The sequence below is a fragment of the Myzus persicae genome, unplaced genomic scaffold (assembly GCF_001856785.1).
Source record: "Myzus persicae strain clone G006 unplaced genomic scaffold, MPER_G0061.0, whole genome shotgun sequence".
Classification (NCBI taxonomy): domain Eukaryota; kingdom Metazoa; phylum Arthropoda; class Insecta; order Hemiptera; family Aphididae; genus Myzus; species Myzus persicae.
The window spans coordinates 233,384-261,093 of NW_019101803.1; the positions used below are offsets into that span (position 1 = coordinate 233,384).

The 27,710-nt window shown below is 29.5% G+C and overlaps 1 protein-coding gene across 2 annotated transcripts; it reads right to left on the reverse strand.

The window, feature by feature from the left end:
• Window positions 1-7,106: 7,106 nt before the first annotated feature.
• LOC111030463 (neural proliferation differentiation and control protein 1) lies at window positions 7,107-27,377 on the reverse strand. Of its 2 annotated transcripts, XM_022309974.1 has the most exons (7): window positions 27,137-27,377; window positions 17,135-17,359; window positions 16,175-16,426; window positions 9,289-9,355; window positions 9,052-9,213; window positions 7,482-7,590; window positions 7,107-7,350 (listed from the first exon to the last, which is right to left on the reverse strand). In XM_022309974.1, the coding sequence occupies exons 1-7, from the start codon at window positions 27,246-27,248 to the stop codon at window positions 7,222-7,224; spliced, it is 1,056 nt and encodes a 351-aa protein (XP_022165666.1). In that variant the 5' UTR covers window positions 27,249-27,377; the 3' UTR covers window positions 7,107-7,221. The 2 variants fall into 2 exon arrangements, with proteins under 2 accessions (XP_022165666.1, XP_022165667.1); XM_022309975.1 differs by lacking the exon at window positions 17,135-17,359 and having other exon boundaries at window positions 27,137-27,374.
• Between the last annotated feature and the right edge of the window lie 333 nt (window positions 27,378-27,710).

Genomic DNA, 27,710 nt, shown 5'->3' on the forward strand with positions numbered 1-27,710 from the left:
GCCTCTGTATACCATTATCCAACATGTATATAAATATTTAATACAATATTAAATGTAGATACATCAGCATTGCACATATTTCCCGTCCGTTTCATTGCAAAATTATGAATAATAAATAAAAGAAACAATGTGCCAATGTACTTTGAAGTACCTTCGCCAATAAAAATTAAGCTTGACTCAAATGGTATTGTCATGCTTAATATAAAACAAAGTATTTATTAAATTGGTAATATAATATCCTTAAATTGATTTGAAGTATTGAATTAAAAAATCACAAATAATTTGAAGCTGGACGACAGTGGATTATACACGAAAGTTGTTAATTATTATTACTGAATGCAAGTAATGCTCAACGGCCACCCTATAATTTGCAGCACAAATGCACAATATAGGAATGAACGAATAATAATCATAACAATTTTTTGGAAAAACATATCAAAGTTGATGTTGATTGATTAGAAGCAATTTTAAATTGATTTTTACTTTAATTAAATACTAAGTAAGTGTTTACTAATTTGTTTAACTCGTTAAGAATTATTAGGTACCTACCTAGGTGGCTAGGTATATTTTATTTACATAAGTATAAAAACGACTTTAATCTATATTTACTATTATTTACTCGTTGTTCAGATACATAAATATTATATTTATAACAAACCAGTGTTATCAAATAGTAATTTTAGAACAACTACAACTGCAGCAGTGTACAAATAATATTTATTACCACGATTGCTGACATTTTTTTTTTAAAAACATAATGTGTATTGTGCACACTCGGCATGATCGAGTAATGTAAGTACACTTCTTTCTTAGTTTTCTAGTGTGCCAAAACTATCGAACTGTTTGTACATTTTCCAGTGCCAAAATAAAAATATAAAAAAGTGACTTCACTACGGCAGGGTAAATCATAATGGATATATTCAGTCGTTCTGAATTGTACGATGGAATATCTCATTACAATACATTTAGGAATATTTGCCATAACTCAGATAGCTATATTTAGGTTATATAGAAAGGTAATTAATTAAAATTGACAAAATGTACGACGGTCTTGAAATCATTAATTACCTACCTACCAAATTGTATACCTAGTAAAATAAAATGAAAATTTTACCGTTTTTCATTGCATTGCTACAAAATAGTATTATGTTGTAGGCAGGTATACGTCACAACAAAAAAATAATTGGTAGTTTATTTTGTATTTATTATTTTTTAATTATTTGAAAAACATATTGTGTATATTAAATGGTAATTTAAGTAATAGTGAAATATTTAATATATCAAATTTATAGGTATGAATTTTCAATATTTGGGGTAAGATTAATTTGTAAATACTTTTTCCAAGTTTCTTTTACTCAAAAACAAAAATTTTATCACACATAAATTGATAAAAACTGTAAAACATTAAACATTTTAAATATACATATATATTACTAGGTAGCACAAAAAGAGGCAATTAATTTATAATGATATATTGATAAACTATAAGCTATATCGACCTAATAGGTATACTAATATGTATATTTTGCACAAATTTAACTTTAAAGTCTCTTCAGTTATTGATTTCTGAGTTACAACTAGAAAACAAAATCAATTTTGCATAAAAATTCCCATTTTTCCCTAATAATATTTTTTTTTTCATCCGGTTTATTTTAAAAAGTAAACATTTTTGACCCGCAAATAAATAATATCGACTAGATCCAGTTTGTTACCAAAAACCATAATAAGGTTGAATTTTTAAGCATTTTCACTAATCACTAAATTGACGTCAAGCACTAAAAAAAAAATTAAAATCAATACATTTATATCGCTCCACTCAGAATCTAGAATCTAACATTTATAATATGTAGTTATTTATAAATCATCATTATTTATAACATTTATAAGTACAGCTGAAAACTACACTGATCTAGATTTATTTTGTACGATTAAAGTGTTAAAAGTTAGTTTTCATTAAATTGTATAGTAATCGTCTATTATCGGGACTCTAGACGACTATGAGAATCTCATTTCTAGCGATATAAAGTTTTATTTTTTTAATTCCTCATAGAACCCAAATCGATTGGTTATCTGCGTTAACAATATTAACATAACTATTATACTTATACCTCATTGATTCCGTATTTTAATGTTTTAAAAGAAACCAAATTTACAGTCTCAGTGCATGTACGCTTGATGGTGATACGAGCGAATTCTCTTCCTTGTAGGTGATAAACGATAAATTTGATTTAAACTTCACCAGTGAACAACATAGTTCGACATATATGCTATATAATGGTCATCATAAATGTATGAATGAAATGTAGGTTTGCGTTTTGAGCAGCTCTGAATTTGAAAGTCTATAGACTCCGCATTTCATTCATAAATATGATATTATACTACGTAATATTAACGGTATGTGGGTAACACTACAAAATCATACAGCCGTATAATTAATAGGTGTATACACTAAGTTTTTCGAATATCAATTTCGTCGCTTTCGTTAACTTTAGTTACTACTCATTCGCCTATTCATTTCGTTAACACTCTACCGATTATACACAATAATAACGATCATACCTGTGATGACTGCAGTATTGCTGATTCGCGTACCGTGCAGTGACGTATAGTGTAACATCCTCTGTGTAGACACTCGATCGATTTCAGCCCACGTCAAAGCTGAACGCGTTTTCTATCCGACCGATTCACACGCACTCGTCACGCCCACTTTTGAGAGATGTCAGCAAAACATTTGGTCTCGATTACGCAAATTATATGCGATCATAATACCTGGTGAAACGTGGTCTGTAAACTTGCGTGGTCGATAGTCGATGATTGCGATTGTATATATACTACGGCGGATATCTCCTGCACTGAAATACTGAATTTAGCGCAAAATAATATGTACAGGGCGAAACACCAAGAAGTGTGCACGTCCCTATTCGTTTCCTTTGATAACGTATTTCAACAAATTTTGATTTTTGGATTTTTTTATTAGGTATGTATAGTAGGTCAGTGGCCAGTGCTTATTTTAAAATGGGTTTATAGTTTTTTTTTTACCTTTTAAGGACAGTATGTCATGTGGTTATAATAAGATTTTTTTTAAAAATAAGAACCGCTTTTTGTTTGCTGTAAATTGTTAAGCGTGTGATTTTTAAACGACGATGCGTCCAAATCGATTTTCTAACGGCTTAAAACTGAACTCCGAGTACTAATATAGTACTCAGTTTTCTGCTATATTAATCTATAGTTTGTAAAAATTACAACTACCTATAATGCGTAAGTACCTACTAGACTACTGAGCTAAATATTATTTATGAATCTAATTCAAATATTTAATGTTAAACTAGTACTTTTATCTATCTATATGAATATTAATAGCTCAAAAACTACTCGCTCGAAAGTTGATCTACCACAGAGTGCAGACACTTGGTAAAATGATAAAATGATAAAAGTATTTTTGTAAAATATGGTCTTTCAGCATTTATCCGAAAATCTGAATTTAACAATGTTGATGAAACGCTCTGTATACTTTCAAACTCTCGTATTCTGTGCCTTCAACTGCAGTATAATAATATATTTGCGAGAAAAGTTCAATCGGAAAAGATTTCGAAAGCAATGAACATCATGCACATTATACCTTGGACAGGTATTGTGAATTATTTCATACTAGACGTAGATACTACAGGTAAATATATATCATAGATAAATATAGGTGTAGTGAACATACGCCTATCTAGATTATTGAATAAATCATCTCACCGAAACTTACCCTTTGCACGGAATTATTAAATATGAATTATAGGTAGATACGCCGTTGTACGAGATTATAATCAGTTCAGTCAATCTATTTATCATTGCAGTCCACAGTGCAGTCCAGATGATTGAAAGATAAACAAAATTAAGGTCTATATCGGAAAAGTTCCATTAAATAAAAATTAATAAAAACAACATCAAGCAGTATATAATATAAGCACTTATTATATATTATTCTTGGTTCTTTTTTCTCCGTGCCACCACCGATAAATGTGCATTATTTCATATTTAAAATCTCTAAATTTTTTTCACCCCACATTGTACAACAGATATACGTATATTGGTTTGTATTGGAGACGACACACTTCCGCGGGCCGCTCTTTATTACAAAGCGGTCCGCCGACAAAGGACTAGATCGGAGAACGATATCCATTAAACATCTGGTGTTTTCATTTTTTTTTTTTTTTTGAACCAGTGTGAAAATAAACACTATCGGCTTATACTTACGTTTTCATCGACACCGCGCAATATGAACAGCATAATATTATAATTATGAGTTATCGAGATCGGTGGTATTAATCCGCAGAGGAACAACGGGATCGGAGGTAAGGAATAATAATACGTAACACCCGCTTAAATTACTTGATATTACAATCATGTGTCTTATAATTGATTACAAAATATATCATTATCAATGGCATATTATATATATATATAAGCCATTATACTATACACGCACTGTCGCACTGCCCAGGTCACTGCTGCAGGCGTGTGTACTATACTTACTTTTGTAGGTAGTTTCGTAGACGAATTATAGTAGGTACTGCATACTATGATTAAGGTGGTAGATAGATAGGCAGGTGGGTATGACATAAATAAATACGCAAAACGAAAAGTTATTACAGTATAATGATAATGGTGTATTTGGTAGATTTTTCGTTTAGTTAAAATATTTCAAACTCTGTTAACAATATTATAATATTAATAGTATACCTGCAATGATAATAATAATTATAATCATGATGAAATATATATATATATATATGTATATATATTACGAATTACCATAAATAAATTGACTTAGCTTAACTTACAAGTTATTTAGCATGTTAATTGATATTATTTCCAAAACGTTTGAATTGACAACCTCTTCAAATTTAAATACCTGGGCAATGGGCAATAACGTAAGTCGTACGATTACTTATTTAAAATATAGTATAATATTATAATATAATATAATCTACGACTATCTCGCTCGATACGTTTGAAATCTTTAAATACACAAACTTGAATAATCGTTGTACGTCGTGGGTCTACCGCAGTTGTGTGTATATTATGCAGCTCTTGATTTTCTATTAATTTCTTTTTGGCAATTTGACGACCAAGATAAAGCTGAGACAAGATTTCAGTATACCTAAGGTTATATTTTAATTATTTTCTGTCAGTAAGTTTGAAATGTATAAATGACGTCATTGAGACATAACTCAAAATATGTTTTAAACCTTAAAACGGATACCCAAACTAGAGCTTGTTTTTAAATATTGTTTTTTTTTTTTTTTTCGTAACGAGTCGTCAACTTGCATAACGGACATCCCCGGTTACAATTATCTAAGTGGACGTGTAAAAATAATGTTTGCTCGTCATAAAACAACGTATTTTTTCCCATGCATTTCTACTGGGCCCTTTTCTGTCACAACTTGACGTTATCCAATTTCAAACACAAATTACATTCTAACTATCTGTCAATAGTTATATATACTATATAGTATTATATAATTGTACCTACATCATAAAAACTCTGATCTGAACGAATAATTGTTTACATAAAAAATCTGCTCAAAAATACTTTTTAACAATTAGAGCTTGAATATAGTTAATATATCTATTATAATATATACATATATAATTATGTATATAGTATACCTATTAGCATTGACCTATATAATATTATAATAATAATAATATAATATATGTGTTGTAATATAACTATATATACATATCGAGCGGAAGAGTTTGAGTGGTCTAGTACATTTGGAAGACTTTAAAATAAAAACAATAATGAATTGACTAATATTAATTAACATTGGTATTAAAACTAACGTATTCTATTGTACGAACAAAATAATGTAATAACAAAATAATTAGACATTTTAAAATATTTTTTCAACGGGTAAAATATGATTTTTATAATATGTGTATATCATATGATAATATATTTAAAATAGTATATCCGAATATGATATAAATTTATTCGTATGCAGAATATTTACGTGCCTATGATGTATATTATACATATTATATATATATATATATGTATATAGTACGAGGTTAAAACGGTTTGTAAAATTTAAATAGTAAGATACATCTTGTCCCATAAAATATTTACTTCCTTTATTGGCGCAATATATTTCGGTAACCCGTTGGAAATGTATTAGAGAATAGAATACCGCTTGTTTAGAGCACTTTGTCGTAGAAGACACGGATCTGTGGTAAATATTGCATAAAATCAGAGATAGGATACGAGTATTGATTACATCATTTTCCTGATAAATGTTTGTCAAAATATGGTAAAGGTTTTTCAGTAAATACTTTTAAAACTGTAACAAAATAAAATATAATGGTTTTCAATGGTCATATTTTAAGCTCATCGGTTTTTGGGTAAATCGCGTAATGTACTTAAAATAGTTTTCGTTTGAATGGAAAAAAAAACAACAAAAAATAACTCACTATTGTCACGTTCGATAAGAAATTCCGGGTATTCTGAAAAATACAAAACATTATTGTTTCAAACGTTTGAACTTGGGTGTTGGGCAAAACATCGAATTAACCGAAATATTTTCCTGTATTATTATAGTTACGTGTCCATTAGACGGATGATACACACTAATTATAGACAGTGCTGCATGTTAAAAAGTATCATTAAAAGCATTGTAAGTTCTAAGGAGTAGTGACTTTGGCGTCATACAATCCGTCTGGATGTCCGATCTTTTTCCATGTGATGAGAATGTTCAACCAAAGATCATTTCGAATATTAATGATGGCGAGCGGTTTCTGGGGGGGGGGGGGGAATCGTAAAATAAAAAACCACAAATTTCAAAACTATTTTTCGGGGGCCTTATCCACGAATTCAGTCAGTGGCCGCGTTTGATATCGTGCACGTTCTGCAGAATTACGCATGTATGGTCCCAGTTCCATATTATGTAATATTATTATTATGTCCTTTTATATCCATTCCACACAATAAATTGTTTTGATTTATATGTAAGTATATATAATATAAATATATATATATTATGTATACATATATATATATAAATATTATTTGCTAATATACCCACATTGGTAGATAAAAACAAAAATTTAAATAAATATAGGTAATAATAATTATAATATAAAGTATTAAAATTAAAAATAAATAAATAAAATTTTTGACATTTTGGATCTATAGATGAATGTTTTATAGAGTGGTAGGTGATTAGTAATCTATTATGGGACGGGTACTGTCGGTATGACACCATTTCCCGGAATATTGTCTTTACTAGTTATAACAGCGTTGGGAGATGCCGGCGTGTTGTCGTCCAGGAACAGCGGATTTTTCACTTCCATTTCTCCTGCCTAAAACACGAACGCGCACATCCATTATGTTTAATATTTCGTGTCAACACTCAAATTATATATATTATTTTAATATGTAGATATTGCTTGAACGTTTTTTCTAAAAAATTATAGTATCAAAAATCACTTACAGGTGCTAATCCAGGACATTCGTAAACTGTGTAATCGCCTTCCTCGTTGTCGTCATCGCTGTCCGGATCGCTAACCGAACCGCATCGATTTTCTTTGACCGAACTGTTCCTGCGAAACAGACAATAATAATTATTACAATACAAATATAATGCTCCGTGCGTAGGTACTCGACGTGAGGTGGTCGTATTTCCAAGTGTATTATATTACGACAACAAAGGCTTTAATAATTGTTGTTTTTCCCCTGCAGACATTTCATTTTGATGAGAAAAATCCTAATTTTCTGGTTTTATTTATTTTTTGCTGGCATTAGTGCTAGAACACTTGGATTCAATAACAGACTGAGCATCATTTTCAAGAACTTCTGTAATAAATGTACCAATAGACTGATTCATTCGTTTTAAATGTATTTGGTTGGTTTTACCCTGGTAAAACTAAATTGAAGGTTTTCATTGATTTAATTTTCATTAAAGTATTCGTGTACACACATTACAAACACGTCATCATTATACAAATATATATACAGTAGTAGACAGTGCTTAATGTAACATCAAAGGGACCGCTGTTGGAGAGTTTGTTCGCATTAATCGAAAGGGTTGTACAAAACGATCAAATAAACATCTCAGATTGTAAACTTAAAGGGGATTTGCACGATTAACCGATGACGCTCTAACTGTGCTTTAAATTATAATATATTTTATAAAATACTATGCTTTATGATGTACTAACCACGTGTTGGATAAAATAATTTGTAATTCAAATGTTTTGTTAATAATACATAATTAAGGAGCGGATTATTAGGTTATTAAAAGCTTAAAATATGATTTTGATGTGCTCTAAAAGCACCTTAAAATATTCTCTTAATAATCCTCAAACTGGTAAAATATGCTGAAAGTATGCTTTTGTTACTTCAAATAATTTAAAATCTGCATACCAGTTATAATAGAAACATATTATGTTATGTAAAATAAATATTACGACTTAACAAAAAACTTTATAAATTTATAGTATTTATATTTAGCATTCATTTATTACACGGGATGTAATAAAATGCTTAAAGGTTAAACTTGAAAATAATTATTGCATACCTTGGTAAATTATTTAAATGCAGTCACGCTTACAACAATCAAACAAATTGATAAATGTTCAGTTCAATTACAAATAAATTATAGAACAACTTCTATTATTTTTAATTTTTAAATTAAATAGAAATTCAAATATTTAAACTCCAGAAATGAGCATAATATATATGACGTTTTTATGAACAAACAATACAATACATTCTTAAATATGAAGTATATAGGCTGAGTATCATTTAATCTATAAAATATGCTGTGATGTGCGAAATAAATTTTTTCTACGAATTCTATAGTGGTCCAGATTATTTACTCCCATTGAACTGGATATAAAGCCAAAAAATGTATATAAAAACCTAATGATCCGCTCTCTATACATAATTAAAACTCGAGCATGCTGAAAATCGAAACACGTTTAATTTGCTGCTCAGAAGTTGTGTTGATCTACGGCTATGTCAAGAACTTTATGCCCACCCCGGAAGTGTTTTTTACTCACGTTTCCATAGCGATGATCTGTTGTTTCTGGTGTTGATAATGATACATTTGGGCGGACTGTGCAAAGCGCCGGTCGCCAGTGGGCGACATTTCTTTGTTGGGTCCGGTGATGCCGTAGGCTGGATACTCTATGTCCGCAGCCGCCTTGTTGTTCTTTTGCATCCTGAAATTTCATATGAACAATGCAATATGTTACAATCGCGTGAGGTCGCAATCTTTGGCGCCGCGCAACACTGACCTATAACATGCTATGGACGATATGAGCAGGACGACCAGTACGGCCAGACCGACGCCAGCGGCTTTGGCTGGAAAACGACAATCGAACAAATTATAATTATCTGTTTTTGCAAAAATTGTGTGTACTTATATATGTGCTGCAGTTCTAAACAATAATATTATGAAATCGAAAAATACAATGATAACGAACAGAATCGTATAAGTTCGTTAAGAGCACCGAATTTCTCTCAAAGATCTCAGTAAGGGCTGCAAAATGATAACAGCAAACATTATTTATATTTAAGTACAAGCGTTTATACTTTTTTACGTAGTCAAATGTGATGACCAGAATTTTTTTTTGTTTCGTGATGGGAAAATTAAAAATCTAAAATCTAAACTACTAAATCCTCATGCGTGTGAGGCATAATGTGCTCGTCTCAAGGATTGTTACAAACGCATAAAGGAAAAAGATACAATATGGGATTAACGTAGTATACACATATTTATTATTTATGATACATGTGTATTCTTAAAGATTTCAAGTTTGCACGTTCTGTTATAAATGCTGTATAAAAAATATATTATGCTAAGCAATTCCATTTGACAATTTTAAAATGTGTTTTATTCAATGTTGATTATTGAGACTTGTTTATTTTTACCTAATAATCCGAAAAGCGTACTTCCACCCAAACGTAATATTATTAAGTATTAAATATGGATTTGTAATGCAGCATAAAGGATTCAGATATAATCACCCGTCCAATAGAGTAATCTGTCAAACTTTATCGCTGTCGAACGGCCTCCATAGAAATATGCGTACATCATAATATAGGCGGTACATATAATAATATGCCATACCAGTGGCTCATCATTTTCCGGCTCAAACACATAATTTATGACACGCACAAGTATCAAAAACGTATTGAAAAACTAAAAACCCATTAAAAGAGCGTTAAAAACACTTTTCGCCAGGGTCACATCAGATTGGTTAAAATTAATTAGGTTTTATCTAACTGTTCAGCCTTTTTCATATGTCAGTTAATTCATTAATTGTTGCAGACCCCATGTAATATTTAATATTTATCGTTTAGCGAGAGTACACTTAGGTACTAAGCTACAGTGAATTTATGATACGAATCTGCGAGTTTTAAGGGAAACGTTCACCTATATTTATATTTACCTATCAATTACCTAACTATGTGGCTTGTATTTTTAGACTATTTTTTAAATATTTTTTAAACGCACTTATCAATTACATTATTCAATACGAATGGTTTAATACCAACCACATTTTTATCCCAAAGTATCAAATGGTTGAAAGAAAAATAACATTTAACATTGTACCTATATCTACCTACGTAGGTATTAATATACGGGGCTTAGTAAGTTCCCACACAAAATATAGCAGGTAATGGGGTACATATGTAAGTACCCACACGAAAAAAATTACACCCGTACGTAAGTTCCCACGCGAAAATTTGTTTGTTCCTGTAAAAATAAAGTCTTTCGTAAAGTCAAATCAATTTATTGAAATGAAACTATATATAAAACAACCTTTTCTATCTCTTATTACTTATCTTTATTACTTAGGTAACTAACATATATTGAATTATTAAAAAAAAATTAATGCAGTTGGAATAAATCCAAATAAATTTGTCTTAGACTTCGAGATTTCAATGCACCAAGCAGTAAATATTATATTTCCGACAGCTCAAATATGGGGATGCCGTTTCCATTCAGGCCAAGCTTGCCGCTTGGTACCGTAAAATTCAAAGCTTAGGGTCTGCACAAGAATTTAATTTTGCAAATAATGAATTAGGAAAGTGGCTGGTACATATATTTGGTTTACCATTTCTTAATCCAATAGAAGTTGGAGGTTGTTTTATAGATAGTTTCGTGGATGAAAAACCAGTAAATAATGAAATAAATGATTTTTGCGATTATTTAGTGACAAATTACATCGAAGATACCAGTAGGCTCCCCCTTAGTATTTGGGCTAGTGCTAGTTCTGATACAAGCCTTACTACAAACGCTTCCGGCGAAAGTTTCCATTCCGAATTCAACTCAAATTGTTATCACCATCATCCGAATATATTCAAAATAATAGAAGTTTAAAAATGTTTCAAACAAATACATGTATAAAGATAAGAACATCAGATTTAATTATATATTTGGACTAGATTCAATTAAAAAATTGATTGGACTTTTTTATGCAACACAAAAACAAACAAATTTTAACCACACCAACTTCGTTTAAGTTGTCAGTCCAAAGTCTGAATAAGGTGGGAAGGAAGTTTGTATTCGGTATAATTTTTTTTCGTGTGGGAACTTACATTCGCCCTAATATACCTTGTGTAAACTTTCATTTCAATACAATAGTCATTTCAAATAGATCAAAATTTATTTTTGCTTATAAATGAGTGTAGTAATGTATTAATGTCTGTTCAAAAACGTTAAATCGTTTATTATACGGGTGCACAGTTTTGAACTTGTTAGGAGTTTAATTAATAATCCCCACTTCATAGGAGAACATTTGATTGCATTTTGGGGGTAGATAGGGAGGCTAGCATTATCCGAAGTAAAGTGGCTCATAGCCCGATTGCCTACAATTAATATGGTTCACAGATGTACATGCATTTATACTTGGAGTCTTGGAGTGGGAGGGGGGCTATGCCACCTATGCCCCCTAACCCGCAGTTCACTTTCTCGCACAAATCGTAAATGTCATAATTTAACAACTATTACCACCTTTTGGGATCCAACCGATAAGATTTCGAAACGGTTTTACGTGTAAGTCTTAGAAGTTATCCACCGATATTACCAAGTTCGCGAATCGTGTACAGTCACTATTTTTTCTTTTCGCAAAATTATAACTATTCTACAACTGTAGAATGATACTTAATATTATATTTTAAGATCATGCGTGTTTTGGATGTTTTATAAAATAGTTTGTAGCACAAGTCCTGCATATTAAAATATTTTTTTCATTTGCGTAATTCCACATGACGTGTCACTTTTTTCTACCTTCTTATTCCTATAGCAGGTAGGTATACGTATTGCTCGAAATATGTGATAGTAGACACCCTGTACGGGTGCTTCTTAAAATAATTAAAATAATTTATGGATTATACAAGCATTTTAAATTATAGCTAGGCAATGTATTTTTAAATCAAAATATAATACTTGATATAAACATTTGTATTAAAATCAATTAAATGGTCTAATTGATGTAGTATCTAATACGTATTAAAAAATATAGGTTTATTTATTAACTTTTACTATTATAGTATTATATATCAAATATATTTAATAATTTAATTTAAATATTTATTTATCAAATGCAATTGTGTTTTTAAAAAATAATTGTACATGTGTTTTTTTTAATCAATTAGTGTCATATAACTGCATAATATTTCATAAAGGTATTCTAAATTAATTTAATATACCTGTTTTTTAAGAACATTTAGGACATATGCTGTTCTACCATAATTGTTCCATTCTCATCTACCGCTAATGAAATCACGAGTGAACCAAATGGGATTCGAGTTTCCGTTGAATCAAACTTTTTATTATCTCGAGTAATCAAAAAAAAAACAATTTGCATAATATACTTAATTCACTTTAAAATTTCATTAACTCCTCCCTACAAATTGAAAAAATTTTTGACTAAGGCCTTAATTTTCATATTTTATTATGTAGTATAACATATTTATACTCAAACCCCCCCCTAAATAATCCACATCAACTATCATGCACGTTTGACAGTGCGAAAGGTTTTTAATTTCGTCATTACATTGTGACAGTAACTATTATATTGTCCTGTTGGTGACACAGTCTCTTTAAACCAGCGGTCGCCAACCGGTGATCCGTGAGAAAATTTAGGTGGTCCGCAGAAAAATAGCTAAAAATCAGCTAGCAATAAGCAAAGCTCTGCGACTTGTAGTGACTACATTGGAGCCAAAATTGCACGAAATAAATAAAAATAAAACCTTTTTTATTATTTTACGTATGTATTTTTTTATATTAATTTGTTGTAAAATTGATCAGTAGTGGAACGGTATTTATGTAAAAAGCTGTCCGTGGTCCATAGAATTTAGAATATGGTTTTAGTGATCCACAAGGTTCAAAAGGTTTTAAACTATCATTATATTAACTGTCATATGATTGCAACTCTTGGGTTTATTATGAATGGACATATTATCTCGTACATGGCATATTATGTATTAACCTATTATTATGAAATAACTATACATTTTTTAAAGAATAAGAACAATAATATTATATATTTAAACTTTTTTTAAAAAGAAATTATTTTACTAATAGCCCTATGAGGGGTTTCAAATTGGGATTTCTAACCACGTACATATTCTTTATATAATTTGTTTAAAATTGATTGATAGGTTTAAAAAATTTGTTCGACGTTTCTACTAGACTTACAAACTTCCCTACACATTTTTCTAATAGAAAACTGAAAATAAGAAAAATGCATAAGAACAATAATTGTTTTATAGACATTCTAAATTTTAATATCCATGAAATTGAATATTTAAACAAAAAATAACGATTTTAGTTTGTACCAAAAAAATATTTTTAGAATAATAATAAATTACCTACCTATAAGTATTCAAACCATTGTACGACAATACGATGGCATTGGCAGTTAGTAATATTATTTAAAAAAATTATGATAATTTATATTTATTATGTTTTGGGCAAAAATTAGTTCAACCTAACCTAATAAGTTCAACTACAAATAAAAAAGCAGATTACTAGTAGGTATTTCTGTATAAATAAATTAAAAATATCCTTGGAAATATAGATTTATAGACTCTGCTCGAAATCGTTATTCGGATACAATAGATAATTTAATTCAATCTTAATACAATATCCATTACATAAAACCACCCAATGATGGGGTGCACTCCACATCTAGTATCTACTATATTATTGCACAGCGATTTTCGTAGTTTTTATTTTCTAATTAAATATTATTATATAAGTGGTAATACAAGAACACGATAAATGCTTTTTACACTAACGATGAACATTCGGGATTTAAAACAAAATCACTACTGTTCTGTTTACTTATTTATTAATTAACAATTTATATTTAAATATATTTTATTAATATTTAATACACATGTTTGTGAACAAAAGCTTGTGAAATCATAACTTTTTTTTAGAAATTTCAGAGTATAAAAAAAGTGACTAATAATTATTATTCATCTTGTACCTATGTATTTAATACCAATAATTACTAATTATATTTAATACCAATATCCTGTTCAATTTATTAAAAGATTGCTGATAGTATTATAGTATAATAAATAAAAATGGCAACTAATATGTAAATTTAAATTGTTGATATTGGTATATGATAATTATTAATTGTCACGATAATCTGCACGGCTGTACAGCTAATTCTACAATCCATGTGGATGTTAATATTATATTTGTGTTATAATAAATTGTAAGTACAAATATTTATGTTTGACTACATCAAAAATTATAATTCTGTTTTAATATAGGTAAATACATATTTTTTTTACATGATTTGTATTAGGTATATTTATAGTGTGGTTGTAGATTGTTACTTAAACGTAGACATTTATTAATTGAGTTATTTATCAATACTGAGAAATAAAAATATTTTTTTCTGTCAAAATTATAAAAAAAATCTTTAAATATACTTAAAAGTATAATACAATATTTTAGTATTTTAAAATATCAATTCAACATCAATTTTAGTTTTGATAAATATTTTATTTTATTTTTTGCAAGAGAGCGTCATAGCCTCTTTTTCTTGTAAAAAAAATATAAAAATTTATATTTTTCTAGGACCCCTGAAAAATCGACACCCATACTATCATATTATTTGGGTCCAAAAGAATTATGCCAATTTATTCAGAATAGTTTGTTAAAGTTTTCTGATGTATTTTCAGATTTTTTTAAGATCACTGTCGACTGCGGGAGAGGTTCCCAAAATTGGCTCTAACACCGGGTCATTGTCAGACTACTACCAAAAAATTATGCCAATTTATTGGGACGAATTTGCTTGGTTCTGATAGTGGCTCTGTCACATTGTTAAGTCCATGACACTAACAACTCCATCCATTTAGAATCTCAGATCCGTAAAAGAGCAATATTTTATATTTTTTATCCCATTGTTAGTGTTATGCCTCTTAAAACGTTACTCGAATTTCGAACTGAGGTTTATGGTGATATATTGAATCAAATCCAAGAACTTCTGATTTTATCAGAATGTCTTTATATCCAAGTAAAAATAATCAATAATTCATAATTTGATTTAAATTAAATCTTCTACTTATAAAATGTATCACAGATATATTTATTTTTTATCGTCCTATTTAAATAAAAATACCGTCTTCAAATAATCTAAATGATTTGCAGATACTTAAATTTTTTCTATGCATTATTTACATGTTCATCGATACATCATGTACATGATTTATCAAGTCAATAAATGATAATCATGTGATCCCTGTTTCTATTAAATATTTGTATCGATATCATATAAAATAATAATCATTTAAACAGCAACAATTATGACATTTTAAAACATATCCCTTACGTCCAAACTTATCAGGTCACTGGGCTATATTATGTATTTTGTTGCCTTCAAAATAAAAACCTTTCCATTCGGGTATAATAATATAACAAGGGTATGTGTATTCGAATATTGAATGATTCATATACGTTTATGACATTTGAAATATTTCACTTTCTAGTGTTAAAAAACTTTGTCTAAACTATTATAACATTTATAATTTATAAATTTCGCAAATTGAAATTAATATATTATCATTTGTATCTCTTACAAAGGCATTTGGACGGTTACTGCTAGAACAACGGGCACAGAGTCATGAATGAAATTATTAATAACATACCAAAGAAATAGTAATCATCTTGGCTGAACCTTGAATGAGTAGAAAACGGCATGACGTGCATAAAATTGCTCTGTGGTAAATCCATCGATACCTCACTGGTGCTCGTGTTCTCAGTGGTGACCTTTGATGAAACATATCCGTTTGAATCGTACGACAAATTATCTTGTACTTCACTGCTTTTAGACCTTTCCTTTTTATGATATCTGCGGGGCCAATTTCCCTCTGCAGGTGGTGCCAAATGACTGGAAAAAACTTAACCACAAACAATACGTGTTACGAAACAATAATTAATAATAATTAAAATATATAAAATAATAAAATATATAATTTAATACTAATTTACTCTATATTAAATTAAATATGAAGGATTTCACTCAGTTCGTATTATATATTTTATTGTTGTTTAAAAACTTATCGTTACACAAAATGTGTACACTATTCACAAATAATTAAAACAATAATTTCCAAAACACGGACAGATATCTTCATACGCATGCACTTAAATTAATTTATAAACTTTATATACATATTATAATACCTAGTGTCAAGCCAGAGATTATAATAACGATTAATTATTAAAATGCATAATATTTTCCACCTGAAGATAGGTTATAGGTAAGTACACTGATATCCTAGGCCGACCAACGTGCTATTTTAGAATCGTATATCTATACTTAAGACAGAAGTGCACCATTCGGTTTTAAACATTATAATCTGTGGCCATACTATTATACACCAACAACAATTTAATACGGTTTAATAATTAAAAACAAAAAATCAGTTATCTAAAATCTAAATTCTACAATATTATAAACTGTGAGTCTAGCGTTTAAATTATAATTTAGGCGTAACAGTGAACTAAAAATATAAGATATGAAAAAAATACTACAGTGATACGACGCATGCACGAAAAGAAAAATAATAATATTAAGAAACTACTACACGACCACCACCAACTACCTGGTTGATAGTAACGACGGTCATTGGGTAATACGGCGAATGGTATTTCCTGATTTCCAGTGTTTATTTCAGGTAGATGCGATGCCAGGTCGTACGTGAACGCCCCTTTATCATCGTCTATCTGATCGAGGGGAATCAGATACGGGTCCTGAAGATTATTCCGCATCCTATAGCTTTGATCCTTGATAATTTTTGCCAACTGATTGATTATAAACTCTTTTTCCTCTACACATACATAATATATATATACATAAAAATATTAACCCAAAGTTTATTTCAACAAGAACTTTGGCGTTACCGCCAAAATATATTTCACAAATTATACACTTATACACATTACACAATAATATACATAATTGTGTCATGTACACATTATACACATCATGGCTTCGAATTATGCACGAAAAATATTTTCAAGAGGGTTAATAGTTTTCAAAATAATGATTGGCGAACGTTTAAAAAAAACACTCTGTACATATTATATTACCATTGTTATCACATTTTCCGCGTGCTAAACCGGATATAGATTATACACAGACGACTGATAAAAAAAAATACATGTCACCCTGTGGCCCTATCGCCCAACACCATGATGACCGAAAAAATGTTGTTCACAACACAAACGCAATGATAATATATGACAATAACCTTCGTTTTTTATTTTATTATTTTGTATTTGTATATATACGTAAAATAATTAGTGCTTGCCAATATATTTTATCAATTTTGCAATGTTTAGTTTGCATTATTGATCCTGTCTGTGTACACAGCTGCAGTCGAAAAGACCCGATGGCTACATTATTTTTCATAGTCATGTGAACCAAATGGTTCTAGGTGTACATACGATAAGGTCGACAATAATATTGTGGTTTTATAATTTATATCACTGCATACAAAAATTCAGTTAGTCAGTGTTATTCAAGTATAGTGAAGAGTGAACTAAATATTGTCTTCATTACCTACACTTACAAAAATTACGTCAAAATTATTTTACTTTAGACGCAATAATAACAGAACGCATTTACTATAATAACATGAGACCTGAGACATACTCGTTATCTACTATACATTACACACTTAAATAAAATTATAATTAACAGATATTTAAAATATTAGTCTTTGAAATTAATATCCTAATTGTATACAATAAAAGTAAAAACAAAAACAGATGAGGTTTTTGTACCTACAGATCATTTTTTTTTATACCTAACCAGTGTGACCATTCTATTTATATCTACAATCAATAGTCGAAAATGTTATTTATATTACACACAGTCACACAGACAACTAGAATACTAGATTGCTAACTGTGATCCAGCACCGGTGTAATTGGTTGAAGCTACCGGCCGGCATTTTAATCGAGGCCAATGTTCGTTATCACTCGTGTTTATAAGATAACATTGAAAAATTTGTATTTGTAAAAATTATCTATGTTTATTATCGACTATGTTATCATGTCTTCAACGTTAAATTGGTGTGATAAGATCTCATTGGCCTATTTTCAAATGGCGGATGGTAACTTCACGTATTATCATAGTTAGCAATCTAGTTTATTCTATATACCTGTGATATTTCATTACTTCATGATTATTTATTGTTTGTGGTGAGTGCTGACTGAACAATATAAATTATTCAACTATTCATCATAGAATATACAATTAAATAAATATAAATCCATTACATAATATTATAACAACTATGCCTATTCACTATTATTTAAATCTATATTGTTCTCTATATTTCGTAATCGCTAAAAATTGTGTTCATTGATAGGTTTTATTTTCATGTGAATTTCCTCAAAAAGGTTTTTTATAATAGTTCCTGATATTTTTATTTTATAAAGAATATCAGCCATAAACAGTATGTTTGATAATTAGAATCGGCTAAAAACATATTATATGAGCAACAGAAACCCAGTTTCGAAATATTAACTTTACATTTTTTGACATCGAGTTAACATAAATAATTTATAATTTATAATGAAATAAAAAGTAACTTTTTATTTCTTTAAATAAACACTAACCTGCACATTTTGTTTGCATAAGAAACTCCTAAAATGTTAAAAAATGACTATTGCACCAAAACACTTGCGTTATTAAAATCTATTAAATATTAACTACATACATGAAACATAGGTACCTACATTAAATAATGGTCATAGTATCAAGTATAAAATATGTATATGTTTATTATGCAAGTCTTGTACCTGTTACAGAATATTAATTCGATGAAATCAAAACAAAAAAGGTAATAAAAAATATATGCTAAAAAGGCATTATAGTGTGTACCTTCCTGAATATCAAACGTACCTATTTATTACTTAAAATAAACTTGTAATTCATAACAGTTAACAGAAAAACAATGTGTACCTAATCCATGCATACACGGTTCTAAGTGAATTTCAAGGCGACTAAACACGTCTTTTTTGCAGGTCATCCTATGTTTATTATTTTAATCTATAACCGTTACATTGTTAGAGTACGATTAATATTAAAGCACATTATAGTATAATTTGAGTCGTACATACATTCTCATATTTCATTAACATTGAAGAGATTATTGATGTCGTCAAATTCTTGTACTTGCAATTTTAAAATGAGGACATAATTCAAATTTGTATTAAAAAGTTTAGTTTTATTGTGTTTGTAGTCTTTGTTGTTGCGTGTACATTTCATTATAAAACACCTGCCAGTTATAGTTCTCATTTCCATAAGTAAAAACCAGTGGGTACTTCTACGGCAGTCCCGAACTATGCCAACTACCGTCTATTACAGTACCTACTACGTTAGGTTGCGAAAATGATAGTACTGAATGACTATTATAGGTACACTTTTTACTGCTAATCGTACCTGCACGATGAGCATAATCGATTTACAACTTTTTTAGCAAATATCAATCAAGCCTAAGATGTTTTACGACTATTATTTTAACTACAGACTATAGTTTCATTAAACGTGATTAATAAGTTTATCTGCACCCTGATAATAACATCCATATATTATGACACATTCATGTTTTTACGTAAGATAATAGATATTAGGTTATACAGAGTGATTCGCCCAACACGAACATCCCTTTTTTCTTCAATAATGCAGTTGTTTAAAAATCTGAATTTTGGATTTTAAAATATACTTAAAAATCGTATTTTCAAATTCTTAAGATTTTTTGTACTACTTAAAAAGTGTCCTGTGGAGATACAAACTTCTGTTTTTCAAATAACAACCCCCTTTTCAACCTTAAATTATTTAGTGGATAATTTTTCTTAAAAATTTGACGTATCAAATTCAAAATTCATGAGTATTTTTGAGTTGTTTAACTTTCTGTTCCAAGAATAAAAGGTCCATGGTATTGAGCTACCAACATTTTAATAACTAAGAAACTACTCATTTGAATTTTTAACTAGGTAGGTACATGAAAATTTTTTAAAAAAATTGACCACTGAATAATATACCTTAAAAAAGAGGGTTTTCATTTTAAAAACAGAAGTTTGTAATACCACACAACACTCCTTAAGTAGTACAAAAAAAAAAAATTGAAGAATTCGAAAAAATTGTCTGAGTGTATTTAAAAATTCCAAACATCAGAATTCGAATAAATTCATTATTAAATGAAAAAATAGGGGTGAGCATACTTGGTGAATCACCCTGTATATATATATGTAATAATATAATATGTATTGTAACGTGTTATGTTTAATTATATGCATATTGTATACATAATATACTTCATATACAATAATAATTAATTACGGAAATGGACAGTAGAATTACCTATGATATATCCAACACGGTCAGTCTTATATTTTTTTAACGTGTTTATATTTCAAATTAAAACTGTATGAATTTCAATAAATCAAAATATTACAATTGTGCAATAATTAAACAAATAATTAAATTAATTTTGCATCTTGATATATGATACGGAGATTCAAAAATAAAACTTGAGAATATAATAACCAAGACTTTAGGGGTATAATATACTGTAGGTATCTAAATAGTAAATATTAATATCTATTTCTACAGTATTAAGTACACATGTTAAAATTGTTAATATCTATTAGCTATTCCCTTTAGCTCTTGCAGCTAACAATTATAGATTGAGTAACAACAAAAATATTAAACAATTTTATTTAAAAACAGATAATTATATCACGAGTTTTTTAAAAATATTATGTTGGTATTTTAATATAGCTGTGATCAAGACTTTTAAATAACAAATACAAATAATAAATTTTTATTTATTAAACATCTAGCATTCTAGCCTAACTTATTAAGTTCACTGATGTCATTGTTTGTAATCGAAACACAAGATGTATCTATCTGAGTGTGAAGCAGAAATAACTAACAAAATGTATGTAACCAAATATGTAACAAGTAATAACTTTCAATAGTTATATTAAAATAAATAAATGTGGTATTGATTAAAACAAAAGTTATTTGTGAGTAAAACCATACATAGTGACAGTTAAATCAGTTAATTGCACTTGTCAGCTATTTATATTATACCCTGTACTTAAATGCTTAGAAATGTACATTCAACAGCATTTGCTTTATGATTAATTTAATTACAACCACTGAAACTATCTATGTCCCTATGTCCTATATAAAGAATAACTATATATATAATATAAATAAGCATTTAAAAACGATTAACATACTCACTAGTCACTACTATATGAATAAAGTACCTAATACATATTTTGTAAATGAATTCAGTATACAAAATCATCTAAATCGACTATAATAGGTATTTTCTGATTTAAATATAATGTGATTTATTGTAGACATTAAGACTACATAACTTCATAAATCATAATGCTACAGTTAATATGGTTGAAAAAAATTTTCAAGGTGACTGCACCGGTAAACTAGTTGAGTAATAATCAATAAGTGATATACCCAGTTGTTTTTGTAAGGTGGATCACCAGGTATAAGCAACTTAGTTATGGTTATTTTTCCCCTTTAGAATCTGTATAACGTAGTTGGTTAAAAATAATATGCATCATTCATAAATTTTCAAAACTGTCTTTTTCTTTTCTTCTCAATTAATAAGTAATAAAACTATAATATTACTTTATACTATAGTGTAGCAGATACTGCTGAAACGTAAATGTTTTAATAAAATAAACTAATTTTAAACTTCTTACCGAAAAATTACTGTGAAAGCGAAACGTGCTTTTGCAATACCATTAACTACGAGTTATGACAACTTATACAAAACAAAAATTAGGAATTCACGTTTATCACTTAGAAATTAGAATTGTAGAAATCTAAGTGACGTTTTTTATATTTAAGATTAGTCATCTTTCATCATCATAAGCTTAGCATAGCTATATATGTTTAGTCATTTGGAATTAATTAACTTTACAAATATTTCTAAAATACGATTGTTTTTTGTTTAAAAACATTCTCTTTGATGTTAGTATATAATAAAACATAATAAGCCCTTTCAGTTCGAACTTTTGGTACCCGGTATCGGATTTCAAACTGACCTATATATTAGTATGTATTATTGCTATTTGCCATATATGTAATCTTGTGAAATCTATAAGTATTCGTGAGTTACTGGAATGTGTAATTTTAGAAGTGCCGAACGTACAAACATTTGAACAATTCATAGAAATAAGTATATAGTATACAGTTAGGATTAAACGTTTATGCCATACACGGGACATAAAATATTACAAAGTTATTATTGAATTCAAGAGTACAGCACATTACATTATGCTTCAGAAAGTTTGAGTTCCAAGTAACTATTAGTAAGCTTTCTAAAAGAAAAAAAGATTATGAACAATATCGAGGTATGTACGATATTTTTTCAAGGAAAATCGCTATTGTTTTTTATTTATTATGAAAAATAATAATTGTCTCTACTGCACACAGGTTAATTTATTTAAAATCCTTATACCTAAGTCCAGAAAATAAAAATATATTTCAAAACTAATTTGTATTCTATGTTTACAACAAAAAGTTTGCGCTTAATTAATACCTTTATGCCTGTACAAATCAGTAGTTTGTACTACTTTCTAGTGCCTATCATCTTTTTTAAATAAATATTTATGTGTATAAGTATTAATGTAATAACACTAGTATTTTAATAAATTATTGGTAAACTCATGAATATTATATTAAGACAAAATATATTCAGTATTATGAAATTTGTTTTCTGTAAACAAAAGTGTAAATTGTACTAAAGAAGTAACAATAGTTTTTAACTGAGTAATAATTTAAATTAATTGGAAAAATTAAATATAAGTTTTTTTTTAATAACAACATTATCAAAATGTAAAGAAAAGAAAAACTGAGCATTTGGCAACTAGTCAAATAAAAAAAAAATTACCAACTTGAACAGTTATTTTGAGTTAGTTAAATTCATAGCTATTTATGGTAATATACAATTTTACATTTTTTCCAAACAAATGATTAATGTGAATAAAAATATTCATGTTTAATCAAGATTATTAAATTGTTTATAGTACCGTACAGTATATAATATATTGTTTGAATTGAACATCATAATGTCCAACGATATAACGTTATGGACTTTGGACTTATGTATATTATTGAAGTCGTTGAAACATACTATAGAGTCATGAAGATGAGTGAATCGTTTATTTTCTTTTTAAAGTATGTATTTGTCATTATTAAGTAATTGCAGAGTGATTATTTTAAAAGATTTAATTGATTGAACAATGATAATTATAAAGTTGTTATATACATTATATACACTTGGACCACAGTAATAGTAGATCCAAGCTATATAAGGTGCACTGACATCCTCAGAAATCATACTATACAAGCTAAGAGAGAAATTATACGTGGAAAAAGAAACCATGATTTTGTCTGTCAAAAGTTAAGTGTTGATATTTTATTTGTAATTTATTTGTTATTTTATTTATATTTTATTTTAATTATTTGTTTTCTCTATCTGGTCCATGAGCATATCGTAAACAAAATTTATAGACATAAAATCATTTTTGAGAGATTTTAGAATATATACATATTGCAAAAACTGTAAACAATAATATTTTTGAGGGTAAAAAGTATTAGTTTGTGTTCAATTGTATAATCTTTTTCGAAAATAAAAAATTGTTTTGTATATTTAAATGGGTATACAATTTTTTGAGAATATATTTAGGCCTAAAATAATATGTTCAACCTTCAGAAATATTATTTTCTATATAGTATTTATAATAGGTGATTTTACTCAAAGATTACTCAAAATCATAAGAAAAGAAGACTTTGCACGAATGCTTTTTGTCCACGTTGCGTGTGGTTCAGAGGTAGTATAAATCATATAGTTCGCTTATATAATCTTAAATAAGTACATACATATTATTATTATTATTATTATTATTATTAAGATTGTTTCTCTATGAATTGCAGGAATAATTGGAATGAAAACATTATAGAACCCATGAACCTAATCCAACCCTGAGGTTAGATACTTAAAAACTTTTTGAATAATTTTGTAAGAAATTCCGTGTTTTGTACATTTTCAAATATACCATTGATGTAGAATGTAGATATATATATTTTGCTGTAATATTATTATTAACTAAAGCAATTACCCCGAAACTTGTTCAACTAAAATAACTACAACGATTGTATATTTAACGTATAGAAATAATGTATAACGAGTAACAACGTATAAATCATCTTTTAAATGATTACCAATTAAATTAATTTAATTTAATTAATACCAATAACCGTAATATCGCAGTTCGCAATAAAAAATAATTACATTTCAATCGAATTTATCTAGTGAAAATCAATTGGATTTGTAGTCCCCTGAATGATTTATTTATTTTTGTAGAAGTGCAGACCGTAGATATAGTAGATACATTTGTCGACAAAATAACTAAAAAAAGTTATTTGATATTGCACGGGTAGTATGGCAATATAATCGCTTAAGTACGGGTATTTTTTATGAGAATATATACAAAAAAGTATGCAAATCACTAAAACGTTATAAAATAAAATAATATTTTAAATTTTAAAGATTGAAAATATGTACTTTCAAAAATTAAAATAGAACGTATTCGACTTTCTTCCATTCAAAGTTATAATTAAAACATATTTTACTCGATAATCTCATAGTCTTTCAAAAGTTTAAATGTTTGTTCTTAGTAAGTAAATCTTTTTTTTCATACAACATACAATTTATAGCATATAGTACGTTATGCAGGTAAAATAAAATAATATTTACTGCAGTCCTTCCTTACCTGGAAATATAATATTGGTACTAATATAACAACTGCATAGGTAGTATGCTTATAATATGCTTATAACTAATATATATAGTACGAGTACATAAAGCCAGAAATGAAATCGAAACTAGGAACACACTTGAATTTTCAAATGGTGATACCTTCGACGATGTTTTGAATTTAAATAGAGACCATTTAAAAATGGATTCGGGACCATTGTTAATGATTTATGTACAATTTACGTTTATATGTGAACTACACACGAATATTTTCTAATCCACCTGTGCACTGTATTGCTGTTATGTTGTTTGAGCAATTTAAAATACACATTAATACCTATTAATATATTATATTATTATTATTATTATTATCGTGTACACGAATAAGTTTGAATAACATGTCTTAAATGTAACTGCACGCGCAATAATAATATTATTGTTGTTTCCATGTACTTTGTTTATTAGGTATGTGCAGTCGTTATGACGTATAGGTACTCCACGGTACACATTTAATTAATATTCATGTATACGATATACCGCATGCAGAGCTCCTACTTATACACTATAGATTTTCGACATTAATTAGGTGTATACGATTCTCACGTCATCATATTATATCGACTCTCAGCAAGATGATTAACAGTCTCCGCGGAAAATCGGATATTTTTGAATTGTAAATCCCTCGAGTACGTGTAGGAGGTACAAATGTGCAAATGTACAATAGGTACATACAAGCGATAGCGCAATAACGTCGTAATGTGAAAAATAATGGATATAAAAAGTAGAGTCCTCTACCACCGTATAGTGTGCAGACTGTCACGAAACTCTATATTATATTGTTCACGAGGCTGAGGTTTGTATATTTTTTACCATCTGGTTCGGGATACACTTACATAAGTAAAATGTTCTATGTACTATTGACTATATTATTATAAAGAGACAAAATCAGAGGTGTTGTAATGCGAGTTCAAAGTATATAAAGAAAACGTGGTGCCCACACTCCCCCCCCCCCAACGTATAAGCAGACATAATAATACATAAAATGTGTAAAAATGTTTACATTTCTTTTGGAAAACATGCACTTTCGCCTAAAGGAATGGTTTTCACGGATTTCAATGTCACAAGTTCACGACCACTTAGTTACAATATGTTGCTGTTATTGTTGGAATTTAAGCATCGAGCCCCGACTTGACGCTAAACTGTCATACTGTATTGAAAGTCTGCACGCCAACCAAACAGGACAGACGTAGAAGACCTAATATACATATTATAACATTATTGTAGATAATGAAACGGTCGCGCGATGGCCTCGAGGTACGGCGACCGCGCGGGGAAACAGGTGGTAATAAAACATCATTATTTCGACCGGGCGGCGGCGTTGGCGGCTGTGGTGACTTCTGCACGAAAGGAGCACAACAAGTGGCGAACGACGAAATAATGGCGCGATGGTGATACAACAGCGACGACGACGTGTTAATAAGTATTGTAATATTATTATAGTAGGTATAAATTCGTGTACAACGGCAAGTCGCACTGCAATAATTTGTTATAAATTATTCATAAATATCAGAATATTTTTCTAGCTACATTCAATACATTTTATACCGCATAATAGTGTACCTAAAATTATCTGGGTACGCATTAGAGTGGAGACGATAACATTATATTATAACATCGTTATTATCGACGTCGCGATGTTGGACGATATCGATGATAATACATATTAATACTGCGATCGACATATTAAAGTGAAACATGAAGTTTTGCGGGGTTCGAATGATCGGATCGACTTACCGTCCTGATACGGCACGGCGGCGGACGACTTGTGAAACTCGCCGAAAAAGGTACAGGAACACGCGACGAACAGCACCACGTCCATCGTACGGGACGCGTACACAATCGACATGACAGCGGCGGCGGCGAAAATGTGACGGCAAGCGTCGTGTGACCGTCGGCGGACGGCGCGCAGCTGTTACTGGCTACTGCGTGTGTGTCGCTGCCGCGGTGTCGTTGTCGCGCGTCGCGCCGTCGCCGCCGAGCGCTCGAATAATAATAATAAAAACAAAACGCCGCTGCGGAGGAGGCGTTGGCGGCCGGACGCGCGCGCAAACGCGAACGCCGCCGCCTCGGGTTTTCCCCCATCGCCGCTCGCGAATCGATAAAAAGTCCGCGGGGCTGCTACACTTCTATACCTGCACCCCCTGCCATCGCCACCCACTCCCCCCCCCACCCGGCAAATACGTACGTACACCGTGTATCGTATTGTATACATGTATATAGTGTATATATAATATGTACGTATATACACGAACGCCCCCGCAAACCCGGCTACCGCTATTGCTTAGGCCGGACGAAATCGATTATAATA

Excerpts from the sequence above, each read along its gene's own strand:
- LOC111030463 (XM_022309974.1), bottom strand. The coding sequence starts at position 27,248 with ATGTCGATTGTGTACGCGTCCCGTACGATGGACGTGGTGCTGTTCGTC. Across the intron at positions 17,360-27,136 it reads CGCCGTGCCGTATCAGGACG|AGGAAAAAGAGTTTATAATC; the intron begins GTAAGTCGATCC and ends ATGTATGTGTAG. Across the intron at positions 16,427-17,134 it reads CCGTCGTTACTATCAACCAG|TTTTTTCCAGTCATTTGGCA; the intron begins GTAGTTGGTGGT and ends TTTGTGGTTAAG.